Source organism: Dendrobates tinctorius, unplaced genomic scaffold (assembly GCF_039654945.1).
Source record: "Dendrobates tinctorius isolate UK_male_01 unplaced genomic scaffold, ASM3965494v1 ptg000380l, whole genome shotgun sequence".
NCBI classification, from domain to species: domain Eukaryota; kingdom Metazoa; phylum Chordata; class Amphibia; order Anura; family Dendrobatidae; genus Dendrobates; species Dendrobates tinctorius.
In genome coordinates, this window is record NW_027362046.1 from 1,632,539 (window position 1) to 1,646,157 (window position 13,619).

The 13,619-nt window shown below is 46.9% G+C and overlaps 1 protein-coding gene across 1 annotated transcript in view; it reads left to right on the top strand.

Moving 5' to 3' along the window:
* LOC141075921 (DNA-directed RNA polymerase III subunit RPC5-like) overlaps positions 1–13,203 on the top strand; it is a 49,362-nt gene extending 36,159 nt beyond the window's left edge. The window contains 8 exon segments of the mRNA XM_073563130.1: positions 801–860; positions 2,139–2,296; positions 2,888–2,964; positions 7,298–7,447; positions 7,450–7,766; positions 10,113–10,190; positions 10,959–11,084; positions 12,545–13,203. Of these exon segments, the coding sequence (XP_073419231.1) occupies positions 801–860; positions 2,139–2,296; positions 2,888–2,964; positions 7,298–7,447; positions 7,450–7,766; positions 10,113–10,190; positions 10,959–11,084; positions 12,545–12,601 (1,023 nt within the window). The 3' untranslated portion in view covers positions 12,602–13,203.
* Positions 13,204–13,619: the final 416 nt, after the last annotated feature.

Sequence of the window (13,619 nt, forward strand, 5' to 3'; positions counted from 1 at the left end):
AGCGCTGCATTATGGAGAGTAAAGGAGAGGATGTTCCAGCACCTATAGTGCCAGCAGAATGCTGATTTAAGGGGAACCCACACACTCAAAAAAAAATGGAGAGCAAGTTAGGGTATGATAACCTTGACATATTGGAGTTGTCTTAGTTGTGGGGGATGAGGGCAGTAAGACATGAGGCTTTTTGACATAGTTTGTGAAAATGGACTCATGCGCTTTCAATATTGCAGAGACTTGATTCATATTGGTCGCTGCATTTTGTATATGTGGCTTTTTGCCTTCATTTTGTTACCTATTTGCAGCTGCATAGATCCCTTAGGGGCACTCCTGTCTCAGTCAGTGATGGCGTGTAGTTAGATTCCCCATCTGGGACCCCCACACGTTGTTGAGGCTGCAGCCCCTTAAGTTTTTTTTCCTGTTCTGATCGCCACAGCTGTAAGACCTCTCCAGTCAGATGAATGGGGACTGCTGCAATTCCTTTCACAGCCACGTGGTAGGGAGGGGGCTGCTGAGCAGGAAAAACATTGGCAATTGCCCTCTTTATTTTTAGTATTGATCCTGGAGATCATGAAGTCATTGGCATGTCCAAGCCAGAAGCTGTCATTTAATAAGATGGGAGTCCTCCTTAAAGATGGACGTTTGCTAATCAGTTTAATTCCCGTGCGAAAATTAAATTCACAGTATACGATCCACAGAAGTGCAGGGCTACAGAATGTCATATACGTCCAAGCAACAAAAAATCAATATGGATGCGGCATCTAGACTCAGAGCAAATCCTCGTCACTACTGATTGTCTTTTCTAGATGTGGAAGTTCACACAAGATCGCTGGGTGGTGCGGAAGGAGGTGGCCACCGTGACAAAGGTAAGACCACTATAAGTCTACATCCTTGCGGAATGGGTATGATGGACGTATTCTCACCATTGTGTTCTCTGTGTTGGGTAGCTGGCACATGTCAGTAGGATCGCCCCTCCTAAGCCATCTATTTGGCTTCTAGGTTATAGGAAGCTGAATAAAATGACACCTTGATGTCTGTGATCCAATGTCTTATTCCAGAGAAATCAACGGTTTTTCTTATATGTAAATGAGCTGTTAAGATCTATGGGCCGGACATAGATCTCCCCGAGGATCCGCCTCCAGAGATTATTTTACAGGTTCTGGTATAGCGTCAGTTTCTGTAATTTGATCATGTCGTTCCTCCAGACGCTGAGATGTTCCTCTTTGCCTTTCTGTACCGTCTCCCTGATTTCGCCTTTTGCCAGGCGTGCAGGTTGGTGGCTTGGTCAGGCTGGTTTTGGTTGATTTGTGTTGGGGGCGCTTTGCGATGGTAGGAGCTGGGACTACTACTTTGTAGATGAGCCTTGAATGATGGCGCCCTCTTCTGGATCACAAGGTGTAGTGGGAATCTGCCCAGCTCCGGACGGCAGGCGCTGTTGTGCTGCGATGGACTTGGATGAGGTGTTAGCAGAACTCTAGGTGGAATATTTCAGTCGGCCCAGCGTTCCACTGTGACCAGTTTGGGAATGAGACTGGACCCCAGACTTTGATTGGGGCAATGATGGTGACAAAGATTTTTCATCATACGGTTACAGGTGCCTTGAGAGATGGTACAGACGTCTTCTGTCTGTCTGTCCCTCCCTTGTGTGGCGTTCAGCACCCGGCTTGCTCATCGCTTGTTATAATCACACTCAGCAGAGCTGATCTGTGTCTCAGTACAAACACATCTGTAACTGTAGCTCTCATAGTGCTGTCCGCTCTGCTGCAGAGCTGTGCTGCAGCTAACACTTTGTCAGTTTCCATCTCGCACAGCCCGTGCGGAGGGCGGAGAATGGACCCTAGTCCAGCGACCATGTCAGTGAACCATGGCCTTCGTACAGGAGCCCGTGCGAAGCACCTCAAAGCTCCGGAATCCTCGGTGCCGCCTCTGAGTTGTAGGCTTTTAGTGACTCGCATGACCTTGTCCCGACCTATTGGGCACAGGAGGCCCCAGAGATTCCCGCCGATAGGAGGTTGGCCGACGGCCCTGGATCACTGACAGGGTTCTGCAAATCACTTTACCCATATTTTATAGTAAGCATAGTATGTATACTGCTAAGTATTAATGCTATGAACGTAGGTTGCACACTTGTTTTTTTGTCCTAGCTCTGCCAAGAAGATGTGAAGGATTTCCTGGACCAGATGGCCATACCCAGAATTAACAAAAGCTGGGAGTTTATGCTGCCTTTTGATGAACATTTTATGAAGAAGCATCCAGACGTGGTCCAGAGACAGTCTATGCTGTGGAAAGGTATACAGTCCAAGTAAGTACAGCGTCACATCTGATGGCACGTACCTACGTTGGGGACCACCGGTAAGGAGATAATGCCACTCGAGGAAGTGCATGAGCTGGGAGTTCTCGTAAGAGACCTTGGATGGGAAACTCCGTTCTGTAGACACCGTTCCCCCATTCTGGAAAAACTAACTCGTGGACTCATCCTCTGCAGGGTTTGTCCTATCAGAGTGTCCTCTGGTGTCCTCTGGGATACTTTAGAAGAAGTATTCTTCTAAGGCCCCAGAGATGGGCAGTCTCTTTACATCTGGGCTCGCGGGGCGCCATCACTATTGTCGCCATGCCAGAAAATGTATATATCTGGACTATAATGTGCGGCATCAGGTGACATGAAATGAACCGCTCATTATTAGAAGGGAATTTACATTATTTTTACAGCAAATTCTATGTGAGTTGTGTATGTGCGATCTTAGCAGTGCAAGTAATGGCGATGGGGCTCAGGATCTCCCATACAAAAAGGATCCTGCCCATTGAGACGGCTGAAGTCCGGTGATCTTCCCGTCCTACACGGATGTGCAAGCTTCTACATTTGGTCCTACATGATGTCTGTCTCCTTTTGCAGGTTAGAGAAAGTGTTCAGTTTGTCTAAAGAAGATCTGATGTCCAAAAAGACAGAAACATCTTCAGGTAATGTTGTGGGTCCAAAATGGACGGATGGAGGGGTACACATCTACTATATTTTCTAGCGACGTACATTACTCATGCCTTATAACATCTGATGGTTGTCTCCTAGTTTTTATCTGGATTAAAACGTAAGAATTGGCTCAAAATGGTATCCCTGAGCTTCTGTTTATGGATGTGTCCTTGAAGACAATGCTGCCATGGAAGCTGATGCTCATTGATGGATCCACCGGAGGAAACTAGGATCTAAAGTCATCTTATTTTCCCCCCTCCCTGTTATATTCTTTGCCGGCGATTATCTTCTGTGGAATAATCTCTCCTATTTGGCTTGCCTTAAACCTCATAAGAGGATATACACAGGCTCAATTAAGGATTTTATTTCCGATGTATAATCCCACTTTATTAACGCATGGTCGCTGTATTTCGGGTGTAGTGTCCGTGTGAAGTTTGATCTCTCTGCCTTCACAACTTCTTCGTTGGAGGTGCCGTTACATATTCTTTCATTTTAGTAGCAACGTCATTCTTCTGTTTAAGACAGACACTTACCCACTAACCTATCATAAGGCTTTGGGCGCCATTGGTGTCTATAGTATGGCGGATCGGGAACGGCATTTGTAACGGACACTGTGACGCGGTTATGAACCGAATGTAAAACCTCTATAATAATTACCTCCAGGTATACCCTGCATACCGTACATCTACATCCTTTATCACTGGCTGACTCTTTTCTCCGGCTAGCCATACACCTATTTTTGGAATTGGGTGGGATTTTGAGTGGCCATCTAGGCCAGTGATGGCGATGCTTTCTGAGACCGAGTGCCCAAACTGCAACCTAAAACCCAATTATTTATGACGAAGTGCCACCAGGGCAGTTTTGTGTGATGAAAAATGTGTAGTGGCGTCTCAAGGTCCTGCAGCGCTGAAAGTGAATGAGAACTACTCAGCAGTGACCGTCATAAGCGCTGCACAGGAGGAGAGTCCGCAGCTGCCAACTCTCTTCCCTGTACAGCGCTTGCCGTCCCTAAACCCTGATGATCAATTCTATTATGTAAACTATTCATTGATTTTAAACTTACCTTTGCAGTCTTCTCTTTTGTTCAGCAAGGGGGCTTCAAGCTCATGATTGCTTATCACACAGTGAAACTGATCAACTCACACTGCCCTTTCCAGACACAGCAGTTGGGTTTATCTTTAGGGGAAAAAAATGCAGATTAGATAGATAGATTTTAGCATGGAATGCAAGCAGATTCTACCCTGAAATATGCCCCATCATTGTGCCCTTCTTGTAGTTATGTGCCCCATCATGATCCCCTTCATGTAGAAATATCCCATCACGATCCCCTTCATGTAGAAATATCCCATCACAATCCCCTTCATGTAGACATGTCCCATCACAATTCCCTTCATGTAGAAATGTCCCATCCTGATCCCCTTCATGTAGAAATTGCCCATTCCACCACCTCCATCATTTCCTCCTCACCACCCCATCATTGCCCTCTCCCCCATCATTGCCTTCTCCATCACTCCCATCATTGCCTTCTCCCCCATCACCCCCATCATTGCCTTCTCCATCACTCCCATCATTGCCCTCTCCCCATCATTGCCTTCTCCATCACTCTCATCAGTGCCCTCTCCCCCATCACCCCCATTATTGCCTTCTCCATCACTCCCATCATTGCCCTCTCCCCCATCACTCCGATCACTGCCTTCTCCCCATCACTGCCCTCTCCCCATCACCCCCATCATTGCCTTCTCCATCACTCCCATCATTGCCCACTCCCCATCACCTCCGTCATTGCCTTCTCTATCACTCCCATCATTGCCTTCTCCATCACTCCCATCATTGCCCTTCCCCCATCATTGCCTTCTCCCCCATCATTGCCTTCTCCATCACTCCCATCATTGCCCTCTCCCCCATCACCCCCATTATTGCCTTTTCCATCACTCCCATCATTGCCCTCTCCCCCATCACTCCCATCACTGCCCTCTCCCCATCACCCCCATCATTGCCTTCTCCATCACTCCCATCATTGCCCTCTCCCAATCACCTCCGTCATTGCCTTCTCTATCACTCCCATCATTGCCTTCTCCATCACTCCCATCATTGCCCTTCTCCCCCATCACCCCCATCATTGCCTTCTCCATCACTCCCATCATTGCCCTCTCCCCCATCATTGCTTTCTCCCCCATCAACCCCATCATTGCCCTCTCCATCACTCCCATCATTGCCTTCTCCCCATCAACCCCATCATTGCCTTCTCCGTCACTCCCATCATTGCCCTCTCCACATAATTGCCTTCTCCGTCACTCCCATCATTGCCTTCTCCATGTCTTTGCCTTCTCCATCACTTGCCTCGTTGCCCTCTCCCCATCACCTCCGTCATTGCCTTCTCTATCACTCCCATCATTGCCTTCTCCATCATTCCCATCATTGCCCTTCCCCCATCTTTGCCTTCTACCCCATCACCCCCATAATTGCCTTCTCCATCACTCCCATCATTGCCCTCTCCCCCATCATTGCCTTCTCCCCCATCACCTCATCATTGCCTTCTCCCCCATCACCCCATCATTGCCCTCTCCATCACTCCCATCATTGCCCTCTCCACATCATTGCCTTCTCCATCACTCCCATCATTGCCCTCTCCCCCATCACTCCCATCATTGCCTTCTCCATCACTCCCATCATTGCCCTCTCCCCATCCCCCTCATTGCCTTCTCCATCACTCCCATCATTGCCCTCTCCCCCATCATTACACACACACACACACCTTTTACCTCTCACTGGCACAGCGGTCGCGGACCTGAATGATGATGTCATCCCGCCGCGCCGCTGACTGCCAAGCGAGGCAGGAAGCTGCAGCTCCGGAGCGAGGACACTTGTAGATGAGGCGATGCTGCTTGCCAGCAGAGAGGGCTCTGCGTGTCCTCTCTGGCACGCGTGCCATAGGTTCGTCATCACTGATCTAGGCCAACTCTGTGAACGTTGGTTATGTAACGAGCATGACTGGTGCTGACCGAAGACAGGTTTTTTGGGGGGAAAAAGATGATCTATCGTCTTGGAATTTTTACGTCCATTGTTTGGTGCTGTAGTTGGGTTCGCATGAGTTGATCATGGATGATCAGCTACCATGGTCTCCAATAGATGGAAACCTAGATCAGGCAACAGATCATAGAAGTGATCGATCAGTGATTTCTAAACTTGGCATTCAAAATGACAACCTTCAGTGTAAAAACTAAGGAAAAAGAAAAGCGCAATAGGGTCTTATCTGGGTGGAAAATGGAATAAAAACTGATGAAATCTACTCACCCTTTCCAGGAAAGATTTAGGCATATAAACCAATGTCAGCTTGCTGCACGCCCAAAGGTCCACTCTGTGACCACCAATATAAATCCTTTTGGATAAGTGTCTATCTCAGGCTTACTGTGCGCTGCTTGACCAGGATAAAATTACTACCACATAAGAAGTTTAACCATTTAATTCCCAACGCGTTTCAAAGTGTAAACCACTTCTTCCTCAGGGGATGACATGTAGTGAACAGATACAGCCTTCTCTGGTTAAATACATACAGTGTTTGAATTTAGGCGCCAAAGAAAACACACGTGATGAAAGGACAGATGTCAGAGTTCAAGGGTTAATAGTGCGCAAGATGCATTTAAAATTATTCTTGTTAGTTTTAATTTTAACCTATTTACAATTCTGTTATAGACAGTGTATTAAAAAGAAAGAAAAAAGAAAGAAAAACGAAGAAAAACCTTCAATTGTGCCGAAAAAAAAGGGTTACACAGAGTCAATACCACTAGGCTGGAGGGGATTTCGTTTGGGAGAGGAAGATATATTTCTGGGAAGGAATAATTTATTAAAAATATATATTTGATTGGAATATATTAAAAATGTGAAAAAATCACCTTTATTAAAGAATGCAAATATATATAATAAAAATATATATAATAAAAATATATAATAAAAATGTATTAAAAAATATATGTGTGTGAATAAAAATTATTGTGTGAAATTGTATCTGAAAAAACATCAAGATGATACGTGGTACACGGCAAAGAGAACGGACTCACAAAAACATCAATCAGAAATCACTTCATGAAAATGAGAAATGACACTTATCCAAAAGGATTTAAAATGACAACCTTGACATATGAGCAGTGAGTGACAAGTCAATCAGAAAATGTCCGACTACTCGGCCAACTTTATAATCTAAAGGTTACATCAAAAGTATCAGGGTTCTAGAACTCATTACTATATGAAGTGGTGTCATTAGTGTACAGGACAGTAGATGTGCGATTGTTACCAGATCTTGGTCTTCATTTCTCGTTACATTTGCTTTGTATTCCGGAGCTCCATCCACTGTGATCACAGGGGACCAAGTGTTGAGCTTAGCCAGAGCCAAAGCCAAGGAGAACCAGGAAAGGTTGGAAAAGGATTTACTGAAAAAGAAAGAACAGACCAAACTGACCTCCAGCGTGACCGTAGTGGCAGACGTCCACATCAGCCGATGAGCGACGACGAAAGCATGGACACCTCGACCTACGAAAGCTTCAATAACCGGATGGTCAATGGTGTCCATACAAACGAGAACTCAGAAGAGTCCGTGAACAGAGAGAAGGATCTGGTGACTGAAGAACTCGTGGCATTTGTAGAGTCCACGTTTAGGAGGCAGTATGTTCTGACTATGAATGAACTTAAACGATTATTTAATCTCCACTTGGCCAGTCTTCCTCCTGGACATATTCTGTTTAGCGGCATCTCGGATGAAATGCTGCAGGAAACGGTTTTAAGTTCTGGCTGTAAACAGATCATGGTGCCTGTAAGTACTTTGCAGCAGTTCACACTTGTCTATCTGCAGTTTCTTGGCTTGGTAACACTTATCTCTGCCCAAGCCCATTTTGGTGGAGCCAGAGGTTTGGCTTACCGACTGCACAGCCCTGCCTGCGGCTGCAGGTTTTGCGGCAGTAGACAGCCGCAACACATACGGGGATTATCTAACAAATGGAATCCCTGCATGTATTGCAGCTGTCGAACAGCCATGAGACATGCAGCCGCAGGGACTGGAACATATTTCTTGAGCTCAAGCATGCTCAGATAACACCTTACCCAATCACGTTCGCTCATCACTAAAGACTTAATGAAAACTGAAAATAGCCATGGCGTGAAGGGGTAAAGAAAAATCAGTGTTTTATCAGCAGATTATATCACTATATGACTAGTTGTCTTGTGCTATGTAGTCCTCCTGCTCGGTGTAACCCCGCCCCCTCACTAATTGGCAGCTTTCTGTGTACACTGTCAGCAATCTGCCAATCAGTGGTGTGGGCGGGGTTATACAGGGCTCAGCATTTAAGGCACTGCTAGATCTGCAGCTGAGAAAACTGATTTTTATCAAAACTACACCAAGAGCCTAGTAAGTGATACATCGCTGGAATCAAGGACTAAGCGCCTACATCCTGCTGCTTTCAGAATACATAGCAAAACCTACTGACAGATTCCCTTTAATTCAGTCCACAGTTGTATTTATGTAGGAGGTTACATACCAGAATGAGAAAGGAATAGTACCCAGGTCACTTGAACACAGGAATGTTTTTCTTACAGAGGCTTTTATTGTTCAGTGCACCTTCTCTTATAATCCGGTTAATTAGGTCACTGACACAAAAGAATTCCCTGCATTCGTCTTTACATGGTATTGATTACTGAATAATGACTCAGTTAATCCTTTATTTTCCTGTAGATTTGGGTAACAGTGCACCTATTCAGAGGCTGTAACTCGGCAACACTGAGCTGCAAATCAAGAGTCAGTGTGTTATAGAGGGGTGATATATAATAACCAGTGATGAGCGAATGTGCTGGGATAAGGTGTTATCTGAGCATGCTCGGGTGCTAACTGAGTGACTGGTGTGCTCGAAAACTATGTTTGAGTCCTCGCGGTTGCATGTCTCACGGCTGTTTGACAGGCACAACACATGCAGGGGTGCTGTCGGACAGCCGCAGGACATGCAGCCTCCGGGACTCAAACATATTTTTCGAACACGCCAAAGTGATTCGGTTAGCACCCGAGCATGCTCAGATAACACCTTATCCCAGCACGGTCGCTCATCACTAATAACTTACTGCTAATTTTGTATTTACCTCCATGAAAAAAAATGTAGGGGGTTATACAGAATGTGATGTTTTGGGCTACAAGTTTTGTGGCTAGTACAAAACAAAAATGGTCAGAATCAGAATTCAGTTTTCTGTTTAGTTCAATAAATATTACCCAGAAAAATCACAATTCTGGGTAGTGACGCTGAGGAGTGGGGGGGCCGCTGGTAGTGATGCTGAGGAGTGGGGGGGCCGCTGGTAGTGATGCTGAGGAGTGGGGGGGCCGCTGGTAGTGACGCTGAGGAGTGGGGGGGCCGCTGGTAGTGATGCTGAGGAGTGTCGGGGCTGCTGGTAGTGACGCTGAGGAGGGGCAGGAGATCAAGTGAGAATGTCTGTAAATTTTTTTTATCACTACACGAGATTCACTTTAAAACGAACCTGTCACCTGTTTTGGCAGATATAAAATGCGGCCACCGCCTTTCAGGGCTTATCTACAGCGTTGTAGATAAGCCCCCGATCTAACCTGAAAGATAAGAAAAATAATTTTTATTATACTCACCCGGGGGGCAGTCCGGTGCGGTCCAATGGGTGTTGCAGGTCCAGGTCCGGCGCCTTTCATCTTCTTGCGATGCCGTCCTCCTCCTTGCTTCATCACTCCCGGCATCACACTTCTGCGCAGGTGTAATTCTCTGCCCTGTTGTAAGATCAGTACACCTGCGCAGAAGTGCGATGCCAGGGAGCAGTGAAGCAAGGAGGAGGACGGCATCGCAAGAAGATGGGAGGCGCCAGACCCGTACCTGCGCCACTCATCAGACCGGACCCTTCCCCCCCGAATGAGGATAATAAGACTTATTTTTCTTATCTTTCAGGTTGGACCGGGGGCTTATGTACAGTATTGCAGAATGCTGTAGATAAGCCCTGAAAGGCGGTGGCTGCATCTTATATCGGCCAAAACAGCTGACAGGTTCCCTTTAAAAAGCAGGCGGGAACCCCTTACTTGGGCTTTGGCCTAGTAAAAACCAAAGTACCGCTAATGACTTGACATTTGTCTTCGGCATCTGAGGCTTTTTTCTGTTCTTAGTTCCCTCCTCAGAGCACGGCTACACCTGAGGAACAAAAAGTGTTTGCACTCTGGACCTGCGGGGACCCTTATGACAAGGTAAGATGGAGTACAGTGTCTGGTGTGAACTGCTGACACCTCTCCATTTAATAACCTGTAATAAACAGTTTTACACTACAGCTACACACAAAGGAATATTCCAGCCTAAACAAGATATTACCTATCAGCTAGATACATGGTAACTGTTGGGATTACTGTGGATCCCACCAATGGGGCTCCCATCGATTGCCAGAACGGGGGACTTATGCCCCTTGTTCCCCCTTGGCCAGGAGGAGTGGAGTGGTGTCTGGTCACTTATGCACCACTGGGTTTGCTGGGTCAATTTTTGCACCTCTCTAATAGCTAGGTCACTTATACACGAGATAGGTGATAATTTGCAGATTGATGGGGGGTCTGACTGCTTGAGCCCACAAGAGGTTTTTTTTTTTTTTTTTGATGGGTAACTTTTACCCCCATTATAATGGAGTGGCGGGTTGGACGCCTGACTGCTGCTCCATTCATTCTCTATGGGTTTCCTGGAAAAAAGCAGATCGACGCTCAGCAGCTCCAGAGGGAATGCAGTAGAGGTCGGGCAGGTGCGCTGCTGCCACAAAAAGCTTCCTTGTTTTGCCAATCACTTGAGTGTTCTCAGCGCCGCTGTCAGACTTCTCGACTTATCTCCCAAAGAACATAAAAGGATTGTCACTCTGAAATCGGATATGCCAGATCCTTCTCTCCACTGATGAGTTTGTCCGCCATTAGGGCTTCAGTGTTACGTGGTCACCGGTCTCCACGCTTATAAATGTTCATGTTATGTTTGTCCCTTAGGAAAGACAAACCCTGCTGGAACTGTTCTCCAAGGGCCACAGGTTGCGTAGGAATGCCATCCAGACCAGGATGAGCCAGGAGTTTGGGGAAAGTGTCAGTAAGCTGCAGCTGGACAAGGTGCTGAAGGTAAGACGTGTGCAAGGAATGAACCCTCTTTGTAAGCGCCGTTCCGGCAGAGCTTGGTAATTGGCTTAACACCTAGTTCTCTGTGTTTACCAGTGATTTCTTTAACCCTGCTCAGGACAAGAGGCTTCTCTTTGATTTTGAGTCCATCTGTAACCAAACAACAGTCCAACTAGCTCATTTTTGATAATACCAGCCCAATTCAGTGCCCACCTCCACATTGCTGGTGTCGAACTGGAAGTGGAGATGTGTGCCCATTACTAATCCAACCACAGGGCCCATCCGTCTGGTCCATCAAGAGTCACTCTCATCTCATCAGTTCATAAAGCCGTTGAACAATATGTCTGCAAATGTTAATTGGCTGAGTCTTGACATTTCTCTTCTGTGTCTTGCTCAGTGATGGTTGGGTTTCTGCCTTCCTTACCTCAGCTGTGTCTCTGAGCAATGAAGGCAGAAACACAACCACCACTGAGCAAGACACAGAAGTACAACGTGTTCCTCCGTACCTCGGCCATGTGTCTGAGCACCTTGTACTTCTCTGTCTTCCTCAATGGTGGTCGGGTTTCTACCTTCCTTACCTCAGCCGTGTCTCTGAGCACTGAGTACCTTGTACTTCTGTGCCTTGCTGTCAGTGGTGGTTGGGTTTCTGCCTTCCTTACCTCGGCCATGTCTCTGAGCACTGAACACCTTCTACTTCTGTGTCTTGCTCACTGGTGGTTGGGTTTCTACCTTCCTTACCTCGGCTGTGTCTCTGAGCACCTTGTACTTCTGGGTCTTGCTCAGTGGTGGTTGGGTTTCAGCTCTCCTTACCTTGGCCGTGTCGCTGAGCACTGAACACATTGTACTTCTGTGTCTTGCTCACTGGTGGTTGGGTTTCTACCTTCCTTACCTCGGCTGTGTCTCTGAGCACCTTGTACTTCTGGGTCTTGCTCAGTGGTGGTTGGGTTTCAGCTCTCCTTACCTTGGCCTTGTCGCTGAGCACTGAACACATTGTACTTCTGTGTCTTGCTCAGTGGTAGGTTTCTGCCTTCCTTACCTCGGCCATGTCTCTGAGCAATGAGCACCTTGTACTTCTGTGTCTTGGTCAGTAGTGGTGTGGTTTCTGCCTTCAGTGCTCAGAGACACGGCCGAGGTAAGGAACACCTTGTACTTCTGGGTCTTGGTCAGTGGTGGTTGGGTTTCTGCCTTCCTTACCTCAGCCATGTCTCTGAGCACTGAACACCTTGTACTTCTGGGCTCCAGGGAGGTTGCAGTTCTGGAACATGACAGCAATGGAGGATAATGGCTTCCTGGTCTCTTCACAAACCTTTGTCAGTTAATGTTTGTTTTTTGTGACCCTGTTGACTAGCTGCAATAAAAGCTAAAATAATATGACCAAAATACTTGTCTGATAATTGTGCACAAAGAGTATTAGGAAGAGCGTAAAAAGGAGACACTACATTAATTTCAGATTCTCTTCCTAGGACTGTTGTGTGTGTTACGGAGGAATGTGGTATCTTAAAGGTACAGTACAGTCCTGATGGTTCCAGGGAACAGGCAGTAGAATAATCCAGTGGCCTAAGCCAGATTGGATCTGTTCTGGATGACACCCCGTTGGACCCTTGCACCATCACAAAATCGTTACCAAAGGCAGAGGATGAAGCACGCTGTATGGTCTGTGGAAGGAAGACAGTTCCCAAGAAGAAAGCTGCTCTTTTGAGGTCTTTATTTGCTTTTTTTAAAATCCCTTTTGTTCTCTAATCTCACATTCATTTGCACACCCAGTTGAGAAAAAAGATTGGGTGAATTTTGGGTTTACACACGTGCCAACGTCAGAATCTGGACGATGTCCACAAACGCGGCTTTGACTGCAATAACGGCCTGAATCGATTTGCTCATAAGGATGAACTGTAACAAGGAGATGTGCGCATGCGCCTCTATAAGGAAGGACGATGCCCCGCGGCTCTGCCGCGGTCAGCCAATAGGGTTGTCAAGTGCTGGGAGCGGACGCGGAGGAACCAATAAGAGAACTGGAACTGGTGACATCACTGGGAATGAGGTACCGCGTGATGTCACTGTCTCCTATTCATGTAATTATTGGCAAGCACACAATAATAGAAATAAAGGTGACGAGTAGAGTTGAGCGAAACGGGTCGAAAAAATTCGAAAGTCGCCGACTTTTGGCAAAGTCGGGTTTCATGAAACGAAACCCGACCCTAGGATGAGGTCGGCCACGAGGTCGGCGACTTACGCGCCAAAGTCGCGTTTCAAAAGTTTGTTTTGCGCTCTTTTTCAGCCAATCAGGATCCACGGACACTGTGGGCAACGTGATGACCTAGGCACGGGTCACCACCATCTTTCAGAAGGGCATGCAAGTGATTGGCTTGCTTTGGTGGGCGTCACAGGGGGTATAAAAGGGCGTGCACGCCGACCGCCATCTTACTTCTGCCGATCTTAGTATAGGGAGAGGTTGCTGCTGATTCTGTAGGGAGAGCGTTAGGCAGGGAAGAAGACAAAAAAACTGCTTCTGCTGCTAGCGATTTGGCCTGCACAACACAC